At 37.1% G+C, this 24,931-nt stretch overlaps 1 protein-coding gene across 1 annotated transcript; it reads right to left on the bottom strand.

The window, feature by feature from the left end:
- Positions 1-105: 105 nt before the first annotated feature.
- LOC119077855 lies at positions 106-24,609 on the bottom strand. Its single transcript, XM_037185183.1, has 4 exons — positions 24,211-24,609; positions 3,557-3,835; positions 3,330-3,495; positions 106-3,267 (listed from the first exon to the last, which is right to left on the bottom strand). The coding sequence occupies exons 1-4, from the start codon at positions 24,512-24,514 to the stop codon at positions 1,668-1,670; spliced, it is 2,349 nt and encodes a 782-aa protein (XP_037041078.1). The 5' UTR covers positions 24,515-24,609; the 3' UTR covers positions 106-1,667.
- Between the last annotated feature and the right edge of the window lie 322 nt (positions 24,610-24,931).

A 24,931-nucleotide genomic window follows, 5' to 3' on the forward strand; every position in this document is an offset into this window, starting at 1 on the left:
TGTTTCCGATACACAATATAAATTTTGATTAATTTTTCTAGATTTAAACACGCTTTTTAGTCACACGATTTATATTTTATTCTCTGATTTTCGTTTAAAAATCTATTCCTTAAAAAATTTCTCATTCACTTCTTTAAATCTCTACCAATCTTTCGATTTTCGATTTATTTAAGTAGATTTTTGTTTATTCAATTACAGTAATGGTAACCCAAGGCACTCATTAAGTTTGTATCATCATCTCTTTTTACATTAAATTAAAAATTTTATCAAAATAATCTGTTAATCAATCAAACTTAACATTTTAGCGACTGTCGAATTTCTTTTAGCTGAGTTTTCTATTCAATATTGCGATGGATTTGATATATATTTTCGTATCGTTTGAACTATGAGTACTTTAAGAAAGCCCAGCAAACGATAAAGTTAATTGTTTTAAATTATGTTTGTACTTGAGAATTAAGTAATTAAGTGAAACGTTGTACAGAACTAAAATGACCGACATAGACAGTGGAACTGATGGAATAAATAGACAATTGACGTGGATTTTTTTCTTTTGTTCTACTGTCACATTTGACAGTAAAACAAAGGAAAAAATTGAATTAGGTCACCTTCGCGTCCTTTGTGTAACTGGAGTAACGAGCAAAATGATGAAAATTTGAAGAAAAAAAAAATTCAATCTAAATGGAATCTCCTTTCTTAATACACATAACTTCTTTTGTTTTGCTGAACTGAAATTCGATCCGTTTCTCAAAAGGTTCAGAAACCGACGGCTTCTCTTGATTTGTATGATTGAAAAAGAGATCGTAATGGATTTTAATCATTAAGATTGGGAACATCTAAGAAAATTACGCTTAAGAGCTTTGAACATTTGAGAACGAAAATGCATTGAAGCGAAAGTTACATAACGGGCGAAGGAGTGAGCTGTCGGCATCGTCCGCGATGGTTTTAGAATCAGTATTTTGCATAGACTGCTACGACGGGGAAGTGTTTTGAGGGGGAAATTCGATTTGTACAAAGAACTTGCGGGAACTGTGTTAAACAATCTCTGTCATTTGGCACTTCCTACAAGTTCAAACAAAAGAAGAGTTTACGCAGATCATCCTAAAATCGTCACTAGAGGAAAACTGAAATGGATGTTAAATGAATTGTTTGTGGGAAACGAGCCCCAACAACTCTTACAATCAAAATGCCCGATTCGGTTCGTTTTTCAGCCTTAGCGGACCCATTACCATTAGATGGTTACGTTTGTAGTGGCCTTCCAGTCCGTTTTTAGTCGGTGGCGGCTCTCATTCCTGATTCAATTTATTTATGGTTAGAATAGAAAATACAGAAAATTCCAATTCGTAGAGAAAGAATGAGATCATTTTATTAGTGGATTAAGGTGTCGAGATACCTTTAGGAATCACGTGAGAGCGAAACATTTTTTTTTCTCATTTCAAACGAGTTCGACTGACATCGTCATGTCAATTTATTGGGCTCAATGTGGATTTCATTTTGGTTTCATAATAATTTGGTCAGGGTAATGGGTAAAACGTTTTTTTTCGCCAGTAACAAATGGAAACGCGGAATTCAATGTCTTTGACAGGTGTGTTCAAATGGTGTTTTCACACAGAAAAACACCTTCAACTAAAATTCAATACTTTTGTTTGCTTGTCAAAATGAAAACGGAATCAACGGTTCAACCGTCTACTTCTTTGCAACTTACTGACTGTTGTTTGCCGTGCGTTCAGCGCCACTTTCTTTCCATTAAATTTGCTGATATTCTTTGGCTTCGCATTAGTTTGTTGATTTGGTTTGACTTTCTCTCGTAATGTTTCCGACGGTATGTTCTGCACTGATGACGTTGCCATCGATTGTACCGAATTACGATTTCGTTGCGGTGTCGTCGCTTTCACTTTATTCGATAGCGTTTTATTGCTGTCCATCGTGTCGTCGGATCGAAGCGATCGCTTGCTAGTGTCCACGGCCGATGTGTTGGCGCGGCGTAGTGTCCGGGGCGGAACATTGATCACATTTTCGTTTTGAACGTTAAATTGCTTCTTGCTGATCGTTCGCAAAGTTTTACTGATTGCACTCCGATTCGTATGCTTTCCGATGCCATTATCATTTGGCTTCAGAACATTTGACCGGGTGATGCGACGCTCCTGATTTAACTTATGCTTTGCCTTGGACCGCGTCAGTTTCTCCTCGCATGCACTTGACGATTTCTCGTCATTTTCCTTGCTGGACGACGAAATCTCGTTTATCTGAATGGATTCGTCTATTGGCGGTGTAACATCAGTTGTACCATTCGTCACACAATCGTCATGCATAATCGAACTGGTTGAAGGCATCTGTGAGCATAAATTTGCGTCTTCTGTTCCGTAGCTTGTAGAAGCTTCGGGTTGATTTTCAAATTCTGAAAGATCGTCGTTCATTTCGATACTGGCGTCGATTTCATTGGAATAGCTGTGAGCGTCAATTGGATATGTAGCTGTTTCCACCACGTCCATTACGACAGCCTGAACGGAATCTTCCAAATTCGGATGTATTTCACATGATGGCGATAGGAAACTGCTTGTGATGCAGTCGTACTGATGGCGTTCATCGTATCTCTGTTGATGTTGGTGATATTCGGCGAAAAGCATTGAAGGACTACTCGAGCTGGCGATCTGTTCCATGCGTGTTTCTAATTTAGTAAGGCTGTACGTGTCATCGCTGTTGGAAGAATGCGTTTCGGGTTCATGGGTCGGATACGTGTGATACGCATGATCATTATTCATGTTTGCATTCAACAAAGAGTTGTACGATTCGGCAAAACTGTTAGCGTAGCTCACATCAATGCTACTACTGGTGCTTGCATGCGCATATCCAACTGTTTCGTAGCGATTGATGCCACCACTTAACATTGACGGTATGTTGTTCAATTCGACCGTTTCTTTGGTACAGTAATCATGCATTGCAAATGTCTTATCTTCAGTTAACTGTTGCTGATCCATTTCATCGTTCTCTAGGATCAATTGGCTCGGACATGTTTTCAAAACATCTCGCTTCGGTGGACCCGGTGGATCCAGCATTATTATGACGACGGATGTATTATCAGCTCGCATTTTGGTTGTACTCCATCGTTCCAGTGCCTTGTCCACTAAACATTTGCTGGGATTTGTCCATTCATTTGCGGCACCATTCATAGCTCGTTGATCATTCATTTTTTCGGCATTGTGAACAATTTTGACAGCTGTTTCGGCGGAGATTACATTCCACAGACCATCCGTTCCGAAAACTAAGCAGCTGGAAGGAAAACGATGTTTTAGTTGTAAATTCTGCGTCACGAAAGGTCATGTTCCAATTACCGAAATTTTTCCGGATTTATCTTGACCACACGCACATCAGGATCTGGGCTGACAACAAACTCGTTTAGGGCTGAGTTATAGCTCCATAAGTCACCCAAACTTCGAGCGACTGCCAAAAATGGAATTTCGTCGATTGGAGTGCTTCGTCGTACTGGTCCCTTATGACCTAGCGCAACGAAAATTAGTTAGAATATCTTGAATTCGCAATAAAGATCCATTGTCCATACCTAATCTTGGACGATTCCAGACCACACGCGGTACACCGTACTTGCTGACAACTTTACCGCCAGAATTGATAATTCGTGCCTTCTCGACATTACTTTCCGGTTTGTGATCTTGCGTCAATGGCATTGCTTGCCACGTTTTGTCATTGTCTTCTGTGTAACCGAGACAAATTCCTGAATCGCCACAATGTCCAATGTAAATTTTCCCGTGGCGAATGAATGCTACACTTGCTGTTGTTCCGGCAGTACTTGGCAGTCCGGTTTGTGTTTTTGGCCACTTATCTGAAACAAATTGAGAATAAAAACGGCGTTAGCAGCGTTCACTGTAGAGAGTGTTGTGGCTTTAGTGTGTTTTGCAACACGATACAAAATATTCGTAATTAGATGTATCGAAAAGGTCCTAGATTCTTGAATTCCTGAATTTAGGATTTTTGGATAAAAATCTGTAATTTTTAATCGAAATTTTTCGAGGCTTTTCCGTTCTATTTCCAATCAAAATTGTTCTACAGAGGCCTTTCTGTTAACTTTTCTTCGATTTCCAAACAAAAATTTCCTGCTGAGGCCCTCAATGCTTCTTTGTTTTCCAATCAAAATTTTCCTACTGAGGCCTTTCTGTTGATTTTTTTTCGATTTCCAAACAAAATTGCTTTTCTGTTAATTGTTTCATTGAAAAATCGAGAAAATCAAAAAATCAATAGAAAATTTTTGATTGGAAATCGAAGAAAAAATTAAAGGAAAGCCCTCCCCTGATCAAAATTTGTATTCTTTCAATAGCGCGCGATGTGAGCGAAATTTTTAAATAAATTTGTCGTTAGTTTTGTACATTTTTCTTTACTCGAAAAAATTTCCCTGAGCTATTTCCCCAATCTTTTTTTTCTTTTAAAATTTTGCACCACCAAATCGCTGCTTCATAAGAAAATGTCCCAATTGTTCGTGTGGCGTGGCGGAACTGTGTGATTAACTTACACTCTGTAAGTTACACAATATTAATCAGTCATAAGAATCGAGGGCCTAATTGGAAAAAGTCGCCCGAACGGAAGGTTTTTTTGACTTTTTCCTCAAAGGGATTTTTTGAGCCAGTCCGAGCCTGTCAAGCAGGGTCTATTATTAGTCATTTTTTTTTACTGAAATCTACCAAAATTTACTGAAATTGACCAATTGTCCTGGTGTCAAGATAGCCAGTCGGTAAATGAGACAAACCGAACCCAATAGCTTACTCGTTTTTTGTCAGAAAGAACCAAATTCAATTCTTAATTAGGAGTAATGTACCCTTTCCAAATCTGTAGCCTACATTTAGAAGGAATATTCGTTTTTTGATGATTTTTCGGAACCAAACCATTTGGTTTGTGGGTGATCCCATTTAGAGAAACTTTTGTGTAAATTTATGTAATGTGCAAGTCTGCAAGTGACTTAATTTATGACTCACAAATCATTTTTTCTTTACATTGGTTTACTTAAAAAAAAAGGTTTTGTTTAAGAGGAATCATCAAAAATGAATATTTTTCCGACAAATTTGCAAAGTGGCCATTAAGAACCGAAATTTGAACCCGAACCGTTTTTTAATAACACGAACCGATAAAACATAATCGTTATTGCAAAAGTTCGGTAGTCCGGTGAAGACCAAAGAACTATTTTTCTGATGTGAATTTCAACAAGTTAATTGCACTCACAATTTGAAGCACGGAATTCGTCAATTACACAAACGTAGTTAACTTATTGACATAATGTAGATCTTCACATCGAATAAATAAATAAATCGACCTCGAATTCGACTAAATTTTGTATGATTTCCTATACTAGATATCTATGCTTACACCAACTAAATCACTACTTGTGTCTCTATAGACGCAGAAAGTTAGTTTTATATAAATTTGGAGTTTTGTGACCATGAAAGTGAACTTATTATTCCGCCAATTATTTTGGTATTTCTTTTGGTCACATGTAACCACATCATCAGCAAATACTTTTTCTGGTCCACTTCGCATTTCAACGAGACATTTTGCGCCGTACATGTATCAAGATAGCGAGGGCAACTTTTACAAAGGCATGGAATTTCAATTTCTGCACAGAATGGCCGAAATGCTCAACATGAGCTTGCGTTTCCAGGTCGCATCGAACCATTCCGATATTTGCTACGATCTTGCAATGAAGTAAATTACGTTTTACATCGAGTGTTGCAAGTTTTCGTGTCTTAAAATTGATTCTATTTGTTTTCCAGCGTCTCCGATATTTGTATTGGTGGAATATTTCCAACGCAAAACACTTTGAATTACGCACGGATGTCTGTAACATATGCTAGCGACGATTTAACTTGGTGTGTTCAGAAAGCCGGCATGATGCCTAGGTTTTTAGCCCAAATGTATATTATGCAACCATTACCATGGTTTCTAGCTGTTTTTGGTTACGGTTACCTGAGTGGATTTGTACTATATTTTCTGGTCCAATTCGATCTCAAATACAAGAGGCGGAACCAATGCGATTGGCACCAGACCACTTGGCTATTCACATTGCCAGCAGTTATTGGTCTAACATCGAATTTTCAACCCCTAAAGGGAACGGTTCGCATTTTTTTCGCATTTCTCCTTATCCCAGCATTCTTTTTGTTTCAAATAATATTCTCACGATTATACGGCTTCATGTACATACAAGTATTATGGCATCAAGTCTCGTCATTTGACGAAATTATGGATGCGGATTTTCAGTTGGTCGGTTCACGAGATGCATTCAATTTACTGAATCGAAATGCAATGGTTTGTCAAACAGTTGACCTAATATATAGCTCGAGCTCGATTGACTGCTAAACATTTAATTCTTTGTAGATTCCCAATCGTATAATTGAATCATTTAATGTTTGCGAGGATATTAGTGATTGTTTAGTAAATGGACCAAATCTCAAGGACCTTGCAGTTTGCGGTTCCCGTCAAAATATGATCAACTCGCAATCGAATTTCTTGTCGCAGATGTATTGCTTTGATCGTTTGGAGAAAATCGCCACCTATCCAATTGGTATGTACATGCGGAAGGATTTTGCATTGGGGGCGAAAGTGAATGAAATTGTTCACCAATTGCTCGAATCTGGATTCTTCGTTAAGTGGCAAAGTGATTTTCGAATCTATAGAACACAGGAATCACAATACACAATACCACTTCAATTAGCCATAACGAATATATCAGCAGCACTAGTTGTTTTCATAGGTTTCGGATCCCTCTTATCTACTTCAGCATTTGTTATCGAAAATTTAATTTATTGGAAAATGAAAAGGCTACGGGACAATAGACACAATATTTGGATGTATTTGGAACAATTTTTCGATGGAAGGCGAAACTATTTTAAAAATGTACCGCAACGTCTGCAAATGCAGAACAAAAATTCTGAAAATTATTTTCCGTATTTAGACTAAATTGTGCCCAAATGTAGGCTACAAATTTGCCAAGTGAAGATTGCTCTCAAGATGCATCGATGCTTTGCTAAGAAGAATACATTTGGACTTTTTTAGATACTGATTTTAGTTTACTTTTGATATCTTTTCATCAGATTCCTTTTTGAAAAATTTAAGACTGCAATGACGACCACAAATGTGCTAGCTTTCTACCGAAAATCGATTTGTGTTAAGAATTTTACTTCTTCTAATTCGTCGGTCAACCGCTGCATCGATGGTTCTACTTGTACTGGAGGGATATTCTCCCCAACACGCATGTGCCAGTACATCTACTTGAGAAAAACTCGTTACTTAGGGCATGTTGCTCGTTCAGTAGTTGTTTTTATTCTGACCTTTTCCATACAGATTCACTGTATTCACTGTTTCAAGGGTAGCTCGATTTGTTTCAATTTAATTGCATACTTGATTCATTATTTTCCTAGTGTGAAATCACTCGCCGAACTCTTCATAATATTTTCTCAACAATTTGGGTGCAGCAGTTTGACCAGCTCTGAGAAAACTGAGAAGTTTACGGAAATTTCGTAAAGCTGCTGACTTTTCTGACAGCCGGTCGAACGCCATCAACCAAATCTAATTTTTTAATTTCTAAAACTAACATATTGGCGGTCGTTATTTGGTCGTATATTTTTCAAAAAGGATTCTGACGAGAAGATATCACCAAAAATGAAATACGAGACACACGAATGTAGGCTACAATTTTAGCACCGATGCCTCTTTATGGTATTAAGAACTATTCATGGGATCAATCATAATACCTTTAATGGTGTTAAATGAGGTAGTATTTGGACACACATTTTATTACTATGCTAGGCGTTTTGGAACAACGAAACGTATGACTCTAAAATGCAACTTTTTTTAAACTTAGTAGAAAAATATGACTTTACCCTAAATGTAGGCAGTATAGCTGCTAAAATCAAATATCAAACGGTCAAAAAAGCAAAGTTTGTTTTGTATTGGTGCCATTTTAGTAGTAAAAAGAGTTTTGAGCTTAAACATATCAATTAAAAAAATGTTTAAATTTAAAAAATTGATTTACGTACAAAGAGAACTTCCATAAAATACGCGTAAGTCGTCATGATACTTGGTTAACTCGCTAAGCATTCATCACATCAACAAGATAGGTAGGTTTGTACTGTAGCTAAAAGGACGAAATGTGAATATTGGTGGTTTTTGGTAAAAACAGACGCGATGCTGCAAGTACATTTTAAAGACATAAATAACAAAAATAGACCGAATGGCGTGACGTTTCACAGTTGGGCATGTAGAAAATGAACGTTCCTAGCATCATTTTAATTAAATAATCTGTACAAGTTCAACAGCAGGCACGCCGATTTTTTTGCTATTGGCAGGAGCAAAAACGAGAAAGATACAAATTTTTTGATTTTTCGGCATTTTATGTCGGATGCAGGAGCACCCATTGCCGTCTAGAAGTCGACGCACCAGTTCAACGAGCGATTATCTAAGATAATCTTAAAAAATCTAGTTGGAAGCTGTTTTACGTGTTTACCATTCAGAAAATGTCATTAACATCGTTAACTTATCGACATAATGTATTTTACCACTTTGAATAAATGATAAATTGGAAGCAAATCGGTACTTTGCGTGACAATCGGCTAATTATTTTATAATTCCCTAGGGTCTATCCATACATCAGCTAAATCACAGCTAAAATTACTAATTGTGTCACAAGCTCACGTCAGCAGGAAGTCACCTTTATTGATGTTTTGAAATTTGTGAACGGAGGATGACCATAAAAATGAACGTTTTGTTCATACAATTATTTTGGTCTATCTTTTGGTTACATGTAACCAAATCATCATCCGCAAATGTTTCATCTGGTCCAATTCGCATTTCAACCCGACATTTTGCGCCGTATATGTATCAAGATAGCGAGGGCAACTTTTACAAAGGCATGGAATTCCGATTTCTGCACAGGATGGCCGAAATGCTCAACGTGAGCTTGCGTTTTCAGGTCGCATCTAACCATTCCGATATTTGTTACGATCTTGCAATGAAGTAAATTGCCATCTATATCAGCGAGTGTTCAATTTTGATTTTATTTGTTTTCAGCGTTGCCGATATTTGTATCGGTGGAATATTTCCATCGGAAAACATTTTCAATTACGCAGTGATGTCTGAAGCGTATGCCAGCGACGATTTAACTTGGTGCATTCAGAAAGCCGGCATAATGCCTAGTTTTTTGGCCCAAATGTATCTTATGCAACCGTTACCATGGTTTATGGTTGTTTTTGGGTATGGTTACTTGAGCGGATTCATATTATATTTTCTGGTCCAATTTGATCTCAAATATAAAAGGCGGAACAATTGCGATTGGCACCAGACCAATTGGTTAATCGCATTGCCAGCTGTTATTGGTCATTCACCAAATTTCCAGCCCTTAAAGGGAACGGTTCGCATTTTTTTCGCTTTTATCCTTATCACAGCATTCTTTCTGTTTCAACTATTATTCTCAAGTGCGACCAATATTCTCGATATACAAAAACCATTCCATCAAGTCTCATCATTTGGAGAAATTATGGAAATGGATTTTCATTTGGTCGGTTCACGAGATGCATTCAATTTACTGAATCGAAATGAAATGGTTAATCAGACCGTTGGCTTATTGGGGTAACAACACCGGTTACGACCCGTCTTGAACAAGATATGATGTTTTATTAACATAACAAACAATGTTCATTTACGAGTCCCCAAACAAACAACTTTGGACGACTCTTAACTGAAATCGGCCAAGCTCGTAGCCGGTGCCGTCAACCTATAACTCGAGTGATTGCTAAACATTTAATTCTTTGTAGATTCCCAATCGTAACATTGAATCATTTAATGTGTGCGAGGATATTAGCGAATGTTTGGTAAATGGACCAAATCTCAAGGGCCTCGCAGTTGGCGGCTCCCGTCAAAATATGATCAACTCGCAATCGAATTTCTTGTCGGAGATGTTTTGCTTTGATCGTTTGGAAAATATCGCTACCTATCCAATTGGTATGTATATGCGGAAGGATTTTGCTTTGGAGGCGAACGTAAACGAAATTGTGCACCAATTGCTTGAATCTGGATTCTTCGTTAAGTGGCAACTTGATTCTCAAGTCCATAGGAGACATGAACCGCCGTACACAGTACCACTTCAGTTAGACATAACGAATATATCAGCAGCACTAGTTTTCTTCTTAGGTTTCGGTTCCATCTTATCTACTTCAACATTTATTTTCGAAAATTTAATTCATTGGAGAATGAAAAAGCGACGGGGCAAGAGACACAACATTTGGATGTATTTGGAACAATTTTTCGAGGGCAGGCGAAACTTTTTCAAAAATGTACCGGAACGTTTGCAAATGCAGAACCGAAATTCTGAGGCACTTTTTCCGTATTTAGACTGAGACGAGACAAAAATGTGATATCTAAGTAAATGGTGCAATCTTTCGATGGATCTAAATTTCAAGGAACGTATGCCCTTTATATTTTTATTTCCTAACAGACCCATTAACCGCCATTAACATTAAGGGACTACTACAGATTTACGGGCATGTAGGAATAGCCACAAAAACATTTTTAGTGCATGTGTTAAATAAACAATTTATTGGATTATTGTGTACCTCTAGTCAGCTCAATAATAACTTTTGAGAACTGTGTAACTTGGTACTAGACCAATTGAACCGCCACGTTTACGTTTTCTTTTTCAATTACAGCCGATGTTCAATAATATCTAGCATTGTTGTGATATCTGTTATTTACTACAAGTTCCACATGCGTTTAGACAATCTGCAATTTGTTGTTGATAATGTATTGGTGTTTCCGGTTATTGTTTGAATTAACAGTACATTACTTACCAATGGGAAAATGATGGAAATGGTACTTCTAGTGTGAAATTTCTCGATCGAGGCGTAGCCGATGTTGGTAAACACACAAAAGTGCCATTTCCATCTTTTGTCCCATTACCAGGTAAGTTATTTTATTCAAAGAATTGAGGTAAAGTTTTGGCTCCGTTTGAATAAAAATTTTGCGAAATTTTGTTTTCGATTTTACGTTAATAAGTTTCTCACAATTCTTAAAGTGTGTTGCAGTAAATATGTTTTTTGGTTGTCTTTGTAATGTTGAGTAACGTTTTCAATACATAGCAATCAATAAATGTCAATAAAAATAGTAAAAATGTTTTGTTCGTGTTCCGAAGTTACATTTTCACAATTTTGGTGTGAACCTCTCCACTAGAAAGTATCAAATTCGACGTATTGCTAAGTCCGCTGTTTATCTTTCCTGATATTCTAATGAGAACAAATTCCGCTATCAGGGAAGGAAGCCGTTGGAGACGAATCCCAGTTTTTTTTTTGTTACAAAATCCCAAACATTGTATTCAATACAATTTTTGCGTAACGAACTCTTAGCGATATCAGTTGTTTTGTTTGGTTCTACTATCTACTATACATCAGGTTTTATTGAAAGAATGTTTTGGAAGAAATGTTTAGTACAACGCAGAAACATCAAAAAATCTAATGAAAGTAAAGAAGTACATAAATCACCTCGATTTCCAAAATCCAGGAACCACCAGGATCAGGTTGTTCAAGTCAAAGATGACCCGAGCCCTAAAGTCGAGGAATAATCTTCCTCATTCATTCATTCATTTATTGTTCATTTTCAGTCGACTTAATACAAGCGGACTTAACTTAGGTATCACAGGTAGGACTAGGTAGCAAATAAATTAACATAAAAGGTACAATAACATAAAGGAATCACTGATAATAAATAGGTCGTCGATAATATCACAATTTAAGATCGTCGTGTCAAAGTTAAAAGTAGAAAATAGGGAAAAGAAAGGAAAAAAAATATCACAATAATAAGAACTGGCTCAGCACTGAATCGGGAACACGTAGAAGCTCATTTCGGAATTGGTTATGCGGTAACGTTGGATCGATAACATCGGACACAGCATTGAACATACGGCAGGCATCATTGAATGGCGAATGGTACGATTGTTGTGTTCTGCATGATCTGATCCAGATAATACCATTGTGTCTCGTTGACCTCAAGTTGAATGTTATACGGGAGCGAAGCACAGGTGAATGGATCTTACCGATGATCAGTGAGTGAATGAACAAAATGCATGCGTTCGTTCTTCGTCTGGCCAGAGATTGCAGATTGAACTTTGCACACCTTTCGACGTACGGACTGAGCACGTAGTCATTGCTCGACCGGTTGAGATGATCTCCGTTCAAAAACATCACGAATCGCTTCTGTGTGCTTTCAACCGTGTTCCGATGAGTTACACAATTCGGTGACCAAACACATGATGCGAACTCCAGATTAGATCGTACTAATGCCTTATACACAATCTTGATGGCATCATCGTCCAAAAAACGTCTTTGCCGCATCACGAAGTTCAATACTGATTTCGATTTGTTGCTCACATATTCATAGTGAGAGTTGAAGCTCATTTTCGTATTCATCAAAAGGCCAAGATCGGTAGTGCTAGTGGTTCGCTCGATCGGTTCGCCATCCAAGACGTAATCAAAGATTAACGGATTGGACTTCAACGTGTATGTGATGATCTTTGATTTCGAGCAGTTGATTTCAAAGCCATTGTCACGACACCATTCGAAGAATCGATGGATTGCTGTTTGTAGTCGGGTCGCATCTTCCTGCGTTCTGATGATTGAGGCAATCTTTTTATCATCGGCGAAGTTGAGACATAATACGCCAGCCATGTCCACATCGGAATCGTTGAAGAACATAAGGAACATTATTACGCCCAAAATGGATCCTTGTCCGACGCCAGAGAGCACCACAAACACAGCTGATTTGTCTCTACCAATGATCACGTATTGAACTGTGGACAGTAGTCCTCATACTCATATCGAAGATACCCGAGAAACACTAAAAATTTATTTCTCAAAATGCACAACACACACATTCAAAACATTTACATGACTATTTTATGGAAATTTGCGAGCTCATCATTGGCATTATCCTTATCCAAATTTCAAGAAAGTTTATCAACGAACGTTGCCCAATCATCGATATAATATAGATACTATATCGATAAGCCCAATACAAAATAATGAAATTCTGCTCAAAATTTACTCAAGGCTTAAATTTTGCCTCTCACAGTAACTAAGGGTCAATAGTGGCCCCGGGGCTTATGTTGAACAGAATTTCATTATTTTATATTGGGCTATGTTCGTTGATATCACAAACGTAAGTCTCTACATGCTCCAGAAAAAATATTTTTGGGTCAAATTTTTTCCGTGTTTGTATATCTACGAGTGAAACTTACTCTCAAATTTCCACTTAAAGATATACATTCATCGTGTCGTATAAAAGCTGAGGCCAGTAGCGATCAGGTACAACGGTTTTTTGGTGTTTATGTTGCTTTTCATAAACAGCCTCGATGAAGCGGGTAACAGTGGCAGAGACAGAAATATGCGACATGAGAAAATGCGACAAAGTGGATCTGTCGTAAAATTTGGATTTTTTTAGCGCAACATTTTTGAATGTTAATTTTCAAGAATTCGATTTGAATTGATAGCTTTTCAGCGTTACAAGTTCGCTGAAGTATCCAAATTTTTCTCCTATTTTCAACTGATCATATCTCAGTGCAGGTGAATTTTAAATCCATCCGAAACGACTACGTATAGCTTTCATGAATCAGGAAAGATCTCCATAAGAAAAGAGCATGTTGCCGGGCTTTAATCATCTCAATCTAGCCACGCAAGTATCGAGGAATTTTTTGGACGATAGTTTTGGCTCTAAAGGCACATATAAAAACGAACGAATCCCTCAGAACCGTTTAGGAGTTGCTGGATTCCACTTTTACACATAATCTAGCTACACGAGCACAATTAAAATATATGAAAGTCTAACATTTTCATACAAATTGCCAATCTTTAAAATGAGATACCTCGGCTACCTTTATGCTTTATACCGACGTTGATGCGACGTTTTAGTTTAAGACTTGCGTCACGCATCCACGATAATCTTAGCATTTTAAGTGGGTTCCGTGATTGACTATTTATAAAAATCATTGAGCTCGAAGAATCATGTCACACGAATTTTGGAAGCTGTTTACTTCTCGGAAAATGGCATGAGCATTTATAGTAACGTATTGACATAATGTAACCATTCTGAATAAATGATAATTTGGAAACAATTTTCTTTTCGGTACTTTGCGTGACATTGAGATAAACATTTTATGATTCCCAGGAGTGTCTAAGCCCAAAATATTTTATTATTCCCTGAGGTGTCTAGAAATGCACCAGCTAAATCAAACCTAAAATCACTACTTGCGCCACAAGCCCCAGTACAAGAAAGTAAGTTTTATTGAGATTTGAAATTTCATGAAAGAAGGTCACCGTGAAAATGAGCTTTTTATTCCGGCAATTATTTTGGTCTATCTTTTGGACACATGTAACCACATCATCCGGAAATATTTTTTCTGGTCCACTTCGCATTTCAACTAGACATTTTGCGCCGTACATGTATCAAGATAGCGAGGGTAACTTTTACAAAGGCATGGAATTTGAATTTTTGCAGCGGATGGGCGAAATGCTCAACGTGAGCTTGCATTTCCATGCAACATCTAACCATTCCGATATTTGTTACGATCTTGCAATGAAGTAAACTGCGGTCTACATTCATCGAGTGTTCAATTTTAATTTTAATTATTTTCCAGCGTCTCCGATATTTGTATCGGTGGAATATTTCCATCGGAAAATATTTTCAATTATGCAGTGATGTCTGAAGCGTATGCCAGCGACGATTTAACTTGGTGTGTTCAGAAAGCTGACATGATGCCTAGGTTTTTAGCCCAACTGTATATTGTGCAACCACTGCCATGGTTTATGGTTATTTTCGGTTACGGTTACTTGAGCGGATTTATATTATATTTTCTGGTCCAATTTGATCTCAAATATAAAAGGCGGAACAATTGTGATTGGCACCAGACCACTTGGCTAGTCACAATGCCAGCAGTTGTTGGTCATTCACCAAATTTTAAACCCTTAAAGGGAACGGTTCGCATTTTTTTCGCTTTTATCCTTATCACAGCATTCTTCTTGTTTCAAATATTGTTATCACGTGGATACAATGTCCTCCACATACAAAAGCCATGGTATCAAGTCTCGTCATATGACGAAATTATGGAAATGGATTTTCAATTGGTCGGTTCACGAGATGCATTCAATTTACTGAATCGAAATGCAATGGTTTGTCAAACAGTTGACCTAATATATAACTCGAGCTCGAGTGACTGTTAAACATTTAATTCTTTGTAGATTCCCAATCATAAAATTGAATCATTTAATGTGTGCGAGGATATTAGTGATTGTTTAGTGAATGGACCAAATATCAAGGACCTTGCAGTTGGTGGCTCCCATCAAAATATGATCAACTCGCAATCGAATTTCAATTCGCAAATGTTTTGCTTTGATCGTTTGGAGAATATCGCCACCTATCCAATTGGTATGTACATGCGGAAGGATTTTGCTTTGATGGCGAAAGTCAACGAAATTGTGCATAAATTGCTTGAATCTGGATTATTCGTTAAGTGGCAAAGTGATTTTCAAGTCGATGGAAAGCATGAATCACCAAACACAATACCACTTCAATTAGCCATTACGCATGTATCATCAGCACTAGTTTTTCTAATTGGTTGTGGTTCGGTCCTATCAACTTCAGCATTTGTTCTTGAAAACATCATCTATTGGAAAATGAAAAACCGACGGGGCAATAGACACAAAATTTGGAAGTATTTGGAACATTTTTTCGATGGCAGGCGAAACTATTTCAAAAACGTACCGCAACGTCTGCAAAAGCAGAACAAAAACTTTGAAAAGCATTTTCCGTATTTAGATTAATATTGAACGAAATTTCAAAACGTTGGTATGCTACTTAAAATTTGCGGGCACATAGGAATGGTCAATAATAACTTTTGAGACTGGTGTTGCTTGGTACGACATGTTTACGTTTTTTCAATTATGTTTTCACTCGCATTCGGTTGATCACATCAAAACCGTCCTCAGACTGCAATTAACATAATTATTTGAAATTACGTTTTCCTGAATCATTCATACACTTTTCTTAACAAAATTATCACAGAAATTTGACTAGATTATAGGATGGCATCGCTGCCTAACTAAAATTGTAGCCAGCATTTGTGTGTCTCATATTTTATTTTTGATGATTTCAGAATCTTTTCTGGAAAAAGTAGGACCGCATAACGACCACGAATGCGTTCGCTTTAAATAAAAATTATTTTTGGTTTTAGTCGTTTTACCAGCTCTGAGAAAAGTGAGCAGTTTAACAAAATTTTCTTAAACTGCTCTGTTTTCTCAGAGCTGGTAAGACGACTACAACCGAATCTATTTTCTGTTGAAAGCTAACACATTCGTTGCGGTCGTACATTTTTGGGAAAGGATTCTGGTGGAAAGATATCACCAAAAGTAAACTAAAACCCAAAGCCTCTTAATCTCACGCAATTCTCAGTCTATACATTACACAACAGAACTGTAGATCAAAACCTGTAGACCTGGGCATTGCACGATATTTATTCCAAAACAGGGTCACCCATATCAAAAATAGCGTGAAAAATGGGTAAATAAACCGTCGTTACCGTGCAATATTGCACGGTATCGACTGATTTCAAACTAATATTTCGACTTATTTTTGATATGGGTGACCCTGTTTTGGAATAAATATCGTGCAATGCCCAGGTCCTCTGTCTATGTATGCCATAAACCAGACAAAATTAAATTTCGTTTCGCCTCCATTGCGTTTGATGTAAGTGACCAATTTTTCCAGAATTGCAGATTATTTCCAGATTCTGGAAAGTATCGACTGATATTTTAGACCATTTTTGACATGGGTGACCAAATTTAGAAACGAATATCGTGCAATGCCGATGTCCTCTGTCTATGAGGACCATAAACCAGGCAAAATTCATTTTCCCTTCGCTTCCATTGCATTTGATGTACGGTATCACTGTCTCCAAGATTCACAGAATTCTGCAGTCTTCGAAACATGTTTCGGATCGGAGTGTTTCGATTTGTATGACTCGGTACAATTTTATTTGGTTATTTTTGGAACCTTCTACTGTATACTTTGTATTTGGTTGTTGTAGAACTCTGAGAGTATCTCACATTCACATTGTGATCAGCCACGAAACTGGAGACATAGAATTTTCACAGTTAAAAAAATCGATTCTTCATGTCTTAGCCAAAAATCCAAAGGTGTTTCTTCGTACGGTTAATAAGTTACTGTTACACAAAAAATTTAAGAGGATGCTGACCTATTTTTCTATGCAATAGTAAAGTTGTACGACTTAATTGTCTGCACTAAAATCTTATCAAGCGATTTTAAATAGAAATTTTTTTTTAAAGATGTAAATAAAAAATGTAGTTTTGTTTCTGATTTCCCGCATCTCCCAGTACAAATACCTTAAAAAAACTCATATTGATAGTAATTTACGCAAGAATTTACGATAAAAAGATTGCCGAAGAAAGACTTCTTTTAAGCTGAGCTAACAGGGTAAAATGTGAAACTAGTCTCGAAATCAACTTCTAAAACATTTGATATTTGGTTTTCAAAAAAAAAAAGAAAATCAATTTTGAAAGAAATGAAAATTTTTGGGAATTTTGTTTATTTTGTTAAAATCAAGAAAAAAATTATTTAAACAAAATTCCCAAACATTTTCATTTCTTTCAAAATTGATTCTTTTAAGTGAAGTTTTTTCTGGAATGAATTCCATAAGAAAAGAGCATGTTTCTGGTTTTTAATCATCTCCCACTGGCCACGCAAGCATAGAGGACTTTTTCAACTATAGTTTTGGCTTCTAGGGACCAATCCCTTTTAGGGCACATATGAAAAAGTCCACTGTAAATGCGTCCATTTTCAGTAGGGTACGTTTTCAAAAGAGTCCCCCCGAACAATTTAGGAGTTGCTGGATCCCAGTTTTCCACATATTCTAGCTAACTACACAGACTTAGGATACAAATTGTCAATCTTTAAAATGATGTATTTCAGCCACCTGTGCACCGAGAGGGGGAAACTACGCGAACAAATCTTGTTCTACCTACTTTCATTGATGACTATTGATGTCTATTGGCATCTATTAGTACCAATACGAAATAGCAACTATCATAGCACTTGCTTCCGTAGTTTCCGACTCGCTGTACACCAAAGTTCAAGCGTTATAGCTCGTTTATTTCGTAGTGATGATTTTTAGTTTAGGACTTGTACCACGTACCTCGTTGTTATTTCAACAACAAAACAATATTTATTCAAAGCGAAAAAAAAGACTGCTCGCATACGGCGCAGTCAGTTATTTCAACAGTTTCCCTACTGCATTCGAAAAAAATATAAAAAATCATTGAGTTCGAAAATCCCTATCAAGTATTTTTGGAAGCTGATTAACTACTCGAGCATAGAGAGTCTCCAAATTGTCATATACATAATGTTACATTATTAATTTATCGACATGATAAATGATAATTTGGAACCAATTTCCTGTCTGGTACTTTGCGTGACATTCATCTAAATATGATTCCCAAGAGTATCCACCATTCTACCAACTAAATCAAATCTAAAATCACTACTTGCGCCATAAGCCCCAACATCAGCAAGTTCATTTTATTGAAATTTGTGAATGGTGGACGACCATAAAGATGAACGTTTTATTCCTCCAATTCTTTTGGTTTTTCTTTTGGTCACCAGTAACCGAATCATCAGCAAATCTTTCACCTGGTCCAATTCGCATTTCAACCAGACATTTTGCGCCGTACATGTATCAAGATAGCGAGGGCAACTTTTACAAAGGCATGGAATTTGAATTTTTGCAGCGGATGGCCGAAATGCTCAACGTGAGCTTGCGGTTTCAGGTCGCATCTAACCATTCCGATATATGTTACGATCTGGCAATGAAGTAAATTGCCATCTATATCAGCGAGTGTTCAATTTTGATTTTATTTGTTTTCAGCGTCGCTGACATTTGTATCGGTGGAATATTTCCACCGGCAAACATTTTCAATTACGCAATGATGTCTGAAACGTATGCCAGTGACGATTTAACTTGGTGCATTCAGAAAGCCGGCATAATGCCTAAGTTTTTAGGCCAAATGTATTTTATACAAACGATACCATGGTTTATGGTTATCTTTGGTTACGGTTACTTTAGCGGATTTATATTATATTTTCTGGTCCAATTCGATCTCAAGTATAAAAGACGGAACCAATGCGATTTTCACCAGACCAATTTGTTAATCATATTGCCAGCAGTTATTGGTCATTCACCAAATTTTCAACCTGTAAAGGGAACGGTTCGCATTTTTTTCGCATTTCTTCTTATCCCAGCATTCTTTTTGTTTCAACTATTATTCTCACGTATTAACCATGCCCTCCATATACAAAAACCATGGTATCAAGTCTCATCATTTGGCGAAATTATGGAAATGGATTTTCATTTGGTCGGTTCACGAGATGTATTTAATTTACTGAATCGAAGCAAAATGGTTATGCAAACAGTTGACCTCGGGCTCGAGTAATTGCTAAACAAAATCTAATTCTTTGTAGATTCCCACTAGTACACTCGAATCATTTAATGTTTGCGAGGATATAAGTGATTGTTTCGTAAATGGACCAAATCTCAAGGACCTTGCAGTTGGTGGCTCCCGTCAAAATATGATCAACTCGCAGCCGAATTTCTTGTCGCAGATGTTTTGCTTTGATCGTTTGGAGAATATCGCCACCTATCCAATTGGTATGTATATGCGGAAGGACTTTGCTTTAAAGGCGAAAGTAAACGAAGCTGTACATAAATTGCTTGAATCTGGATTCTTCGTTAAGTGGCAAGGTGATTCTCAAGACCATGGGAGACCTGAACCACCATACACAGTACCACTTCAATTAGACATTTCAAATATATCAGCAGCATTAGTTTTTCTAACTGGTTGTGGTTCGGTCTTATCTATTTCAACATTTATTTTCGAGAATTTCCTTCATTGGAAAATAAAAAAGCAACAGGACAATAGACATAACATTTGGATGTATTTGGATCAATTTTTCGATGGCAGGCGAAACTGTTTCAACAATTTACCGGAACGTTTGCAGAAGCAAAACAAAAATTCTGAACCACCTTTTCCGTATTTAGACTGAGACACAAATGTCAACAGTCTGCTACTTATTAGTCACTTATTCATTTTTAGTACAATTTGCATTCGTAAGAACAGATTAGTTTTTATTGAACGCCCCATAAATCCGAGAACAGAAACCCACCAAGAACAATCAAAGATCAATTTTAGAGGGTGCCGCTGAAATTACATTGCAAGATACCAAATGTTGTGGATACATAAATGTTAAACAAATGCAACTCTATCGCACGGATTTCTCAGCGTTTGAACACAGAAACCCGTTTTTACAATTTTAGTAATATCCTGTATTTGGTAAAGTGTGAGCTAAATTTCTCTGTTACAAAATATTGATGTTGTTGCTATGTAATGAATATATCGAATACATCTGTGTTGAATTGAATTCACGTTTGAATTTGGTGACTTGAGCCACTTGAGTTGCTAGCGTGGGTGTACGCTGCACATTCAGTACGTTATTGTAATAAGCAGAGCTTACTATTGAAACATTAAGTCTGCAGAAAAACATCGAGCTAAAGGGCATAACTATCATATCTTTGGAGCTACTCAACCGATTTTCACAAACTTTTTTCTCTGGATGCTAGAGTTATTTGTGATCTTTTGAGCACCAGTCTATCCAGTTAATGGGTGTTCGTAAGATATGGTCGACAACGAACAAATTTCGACGAACTTTGAGAACACACTATGTCCGTAACTTGAGTAAGACATTTAAAAAAAAAATCCTATCCTGAACTCAGGAAATGTTCTGAAACATTTCAGAAAAGCTGATTTTTTAATTTGAAAACTTTCCAGCCATCGTGTCAATGATAATCGCCTGGATAATCGTTAACAATAGATTTTTCCAAGGTAGTCGGGATACCACTGACATCTTTTTTTTAACGGTTGACTATGATTTACTTGTGCTTTCACAAAATATTTTTGCTACAGTGAACGACATCTCAAATGTCTCACTGTCAAATTTTTCTGAGAATTTTATTGTGTCATTGCAAATTCACAATGACATTCTCTGAAAAAAATGACAGTGAGACATTTGAGATGTCGTTCACTGTAACTCACAACAGATCGAACTTTCGTGCTTTGGATTTTTTAAATTAAACAGTCGGATTGACCAAGGTAAATATATGGTCGGCGGTAATGTCATATATATCCGACTCATTCATTCATTTTAAAAGAAGGTATCATTAGCAACGAACTAATGTGCTGAATGGCAGTACCTCCACACTATTTATCTACCTTGGGTTGGGATTGAATTCATATGAGACTCAATAGTATATTACCTATCTGCATCAAAATTTTTATTTTGGCCAGCGGGAAGTGTATAGCCTGGGCAGAACACAAGGGCTATAATCCAACGTGCTAAAATAACAATTTGAAAGCAATAATTCCACTTTACCAACCTGCACAGTTTTACCACAGAAGTGAATAATATTCACAGATTATTTGACGCTTCGAAAATGGAGGATTTTGTAGGCGGTGAAATCGACTGGTCGGAAAATTTTTAAGCTCCGCTAAATTTTTTGAAAAATTAGGAAAATATGGAGTAATTGTTGATTAAATGGTTCGCGAGGGAGGCGCACGTGAAGTGGGAAAAAGTTCTACCTTAAACTGGAGTCGCTTTGGCTGATTGATCATGACCTGTCAAACGTTGCACTATGAGAACGAGAGAACCAACAGAAAGGAAAACCACGGAAGTTTTCTGAATTCTGGACGGCTCACAACGAAATCAAAGGAAGATATGAAGTAAACAGGAATGCCAATACAAATATGAAAACGGCAATCAACTTCGCATACGTCGATGATGACAGCAGCCTCATAATGAAGCAATTTTATCATCCTTGCACGAGCTGAGCAGCACGTTCGAGGGAATGAGTGACCGTTGGAGGTCCACAAATGTGAGACTGTTGGAGGTCCTCTTATGAGAATTCAAAAACGTGATGTGAACGGTACAAACGGAATGGACAATGCCTTGTAGAGTGGCTCAAACAAGGTAATGCGAGTGACATCAGTCAGTCAGGTAATTTAGATGATTTATTAGATGAAATCCGGACGGCTGGTTGTCACCAGGTAATTGATTTCTCCTTGTGGCATTATATTGTGTCACATTGTATTGCATCCTCCTTACATGTATTTACAAAATACGCAAAATTTAGTAGCTAGTCCAGTCACTTAGTCCGGCGACGGTGATTGTTGTTAGTCATAAGTTTAACACATATCGGATGGCGGTCCGGCGCTGTTCAATACATCGATACAATGTGCACACAAAGTATCAACGTATTGAACAAGGAGGGCAAAAAAGGGGATCCAAGTGGGTCATTCCACTGTTAGTGATTCGACGTTCAAGCTCTTCCGGAAAGACCACAGGGTCCTATTTGAATGTGCAAGGTCGAGGTCAAGAAGTGAATAATATTCACATCTGGGGCAAATTGTTAGTCAGGTACTAATCAGACAGGCTACACAATTTACCAGATTTTTTTTTACATAGAAAAATAAGCGTTTACATCAAAAATGAAAAATATTTGACAGATGGCTCATACATTTTCTGTCAACATTTTTCAATCATTTTGCACGAGTCTATTTTTCAAGTAGTTTTCAGACATTTGTTAGACAACAATCGTAGAAATAGTCGCATTCACTTTAAATTTTCCCTAGGTTTTTCCAAGGTATATGGGCGGAGGTAATGGCTTATATAACTGAATCAGTTGTTCTCTCGCTTTCTTTAAAAACACAAAATTGCTTAGAAATCTGGGCCATTGTGATAGGCGCAATATTTTGTGAAACACAAACAAATCATAGTCAACCATTTTAAAAGACGCTGTCATTAGCATCGAACTAATGTGCTAGACCGCACGTCTGAATGACATTACCTTATGTATCTACCTTGGATTTTTCTAATGTCCGTGATGCGTGACATACACTCGTTACAATCGCTACAATTATTGTCACTACAAAGGCATGGGTGATATCATTAGAAAGGTCAAGTAAAATCTTTTTTTACGTTTAGATGGAGCAACAGCACCCGAAAACTGGTTCAATTACACAAAAGTTGACGGACTCGAATAAGTGATGATGCAGTAAGATTAGTCTTGCAAAGCTACAATTGGGACTTGAAGTGAATTTCCAAGTTGGTAAAATCGATCAACATTACTGTTTACCCTTCAAAAAATGCAGGCGCTCCCGTCAAATGTAGGAGAAGGCTCCTAAAGTGAAGAAAAGGTGTCAAAAAGATCTATTGAAAGGCAAGAAAATAGTCCGGCCGTGATAAAATGCGATGAGCCTAGTTAATATATCGATACAATGCAGAATATCTAACTTTAAATAACAGATAATTTGGAAGCAATTTTTTCGATGCTTTTCGTGACAATTATATTCCCTAGAGTGTCTGGCAACGCATGCACCAACTAAATCATTATTATATAAAGTTACTGTTAATGCCACAGACCCGTAGGCAATGAGATACGTTTATTGACGTTTAAATGCTTGTGAACGTGGACATGAAAGTAATTCTTTTGGTCAAATGTTACCAAATTTAGTCGTTAAATATTGGATCTATTGCATTGTAAGCAACAAGTCCATCAAATAAAAATGTTCGTTCTTATCGCCGCCAACACACCGTTTTTGGCGATTTTCCGTACATACTAAGACATCGAATCTCATCATTTAATGAGATTTTGATACACAAGCTGTGACCTAAGTTTCAAGTAAATAAATAAATATTTACAGCCGAGCAACCTTTAGCTGGAAAACTGGCTAGTCAGGTAAAACATACACTACACACCTTTCACGCCTGGCTAACTATTCTTCTTACGTAAGTTCTTTGTGTTGAATTAAAACTTATTTTTGAGAAGTGTTTCGAATTCGAGATTGGAATATTTTGGTATGCAGCAATTTACTAGCTGCAACTGTTAAGCGTAACAGCAGATTTTGGTGATCAACCACCAACAATAAATAAATAAAAAAAAACTATTTTTAGGTCAACTTGACAACAAAATAGAAAACGTATGTCGTGTAGCCGATGGCGGCCATTTTTCCCCGTACAATTTCACAACACAAGCGAAATACATTAAAATTTACTCACCTTGTTCCCTCCACATCGCATAGTGGGTGGCTATGTAGCCCTCTCGTATCGCCTTCAGGATGTCATCATCATTTTCCGACCAAAACAGCTTCTGGTTAACTATTAAGTTGATTAAATGCTTTCTTGCGAATCGAGCTGCTTCAGCTCCACCGTGGCCGTCATAAATTCCAATGAAAGCGTACTCCAAATCTTTTTCATCTTCCGATTGTTGATATGCAACCGTGAAAAAATCTTCCATATACTTGCGACCACCGCGGCTACAATGGCCCGTGACGCGTAAATTTACACCGATAGATGCGGGCATTTTTTTGAATAATTCGACACACAAACATTTATATTAGCACCGTTCACAAAGAATCGAGGCATCTAAACTCTTGACAAGTAGGACAACATGACGTCTAAGTACTTATTACGGCCATAATACAGATGGCGCACGAAATTCAGTTGATAACCAGGTAAATAACTAGATGGCGCAATGGAAAGATAAATGTTTAGCTGGAAGACTTGAATTTTGCTCCGAATTTCGAAGAATTCGTAGGAAAACGCTTGTCGTTATTTAGTTATGCCAATTGGTGTAGATGAAGGATATTGATCTTACCTATTCTATAGTATAGAGTGATTTTTGCATAATTGGTCTCGTGGTCACACTTCAAAATAAAAGGAATCGCAAATAATTTTTTTTTTGTTAACAGAGTCGGACTCTTGATTTTAGAGTTCATTC

This window comes from Bradysia coprophila, unplaced genomic scaffold (genome assembly GCF_014529535.1).
Source record: "Bradysia coprophila strain Holo2 unplaced genomic scaffold, BU_Bcop_v1 contig_24, whole genome shotgun sequence".
Taxonomy (NCBI): domain Eukaryota; kingdom Metazoa; phylum Arthropoda; class Insecta; order Diptera; family Sciaridae; genus Bradysia; species Bradysia coprophila.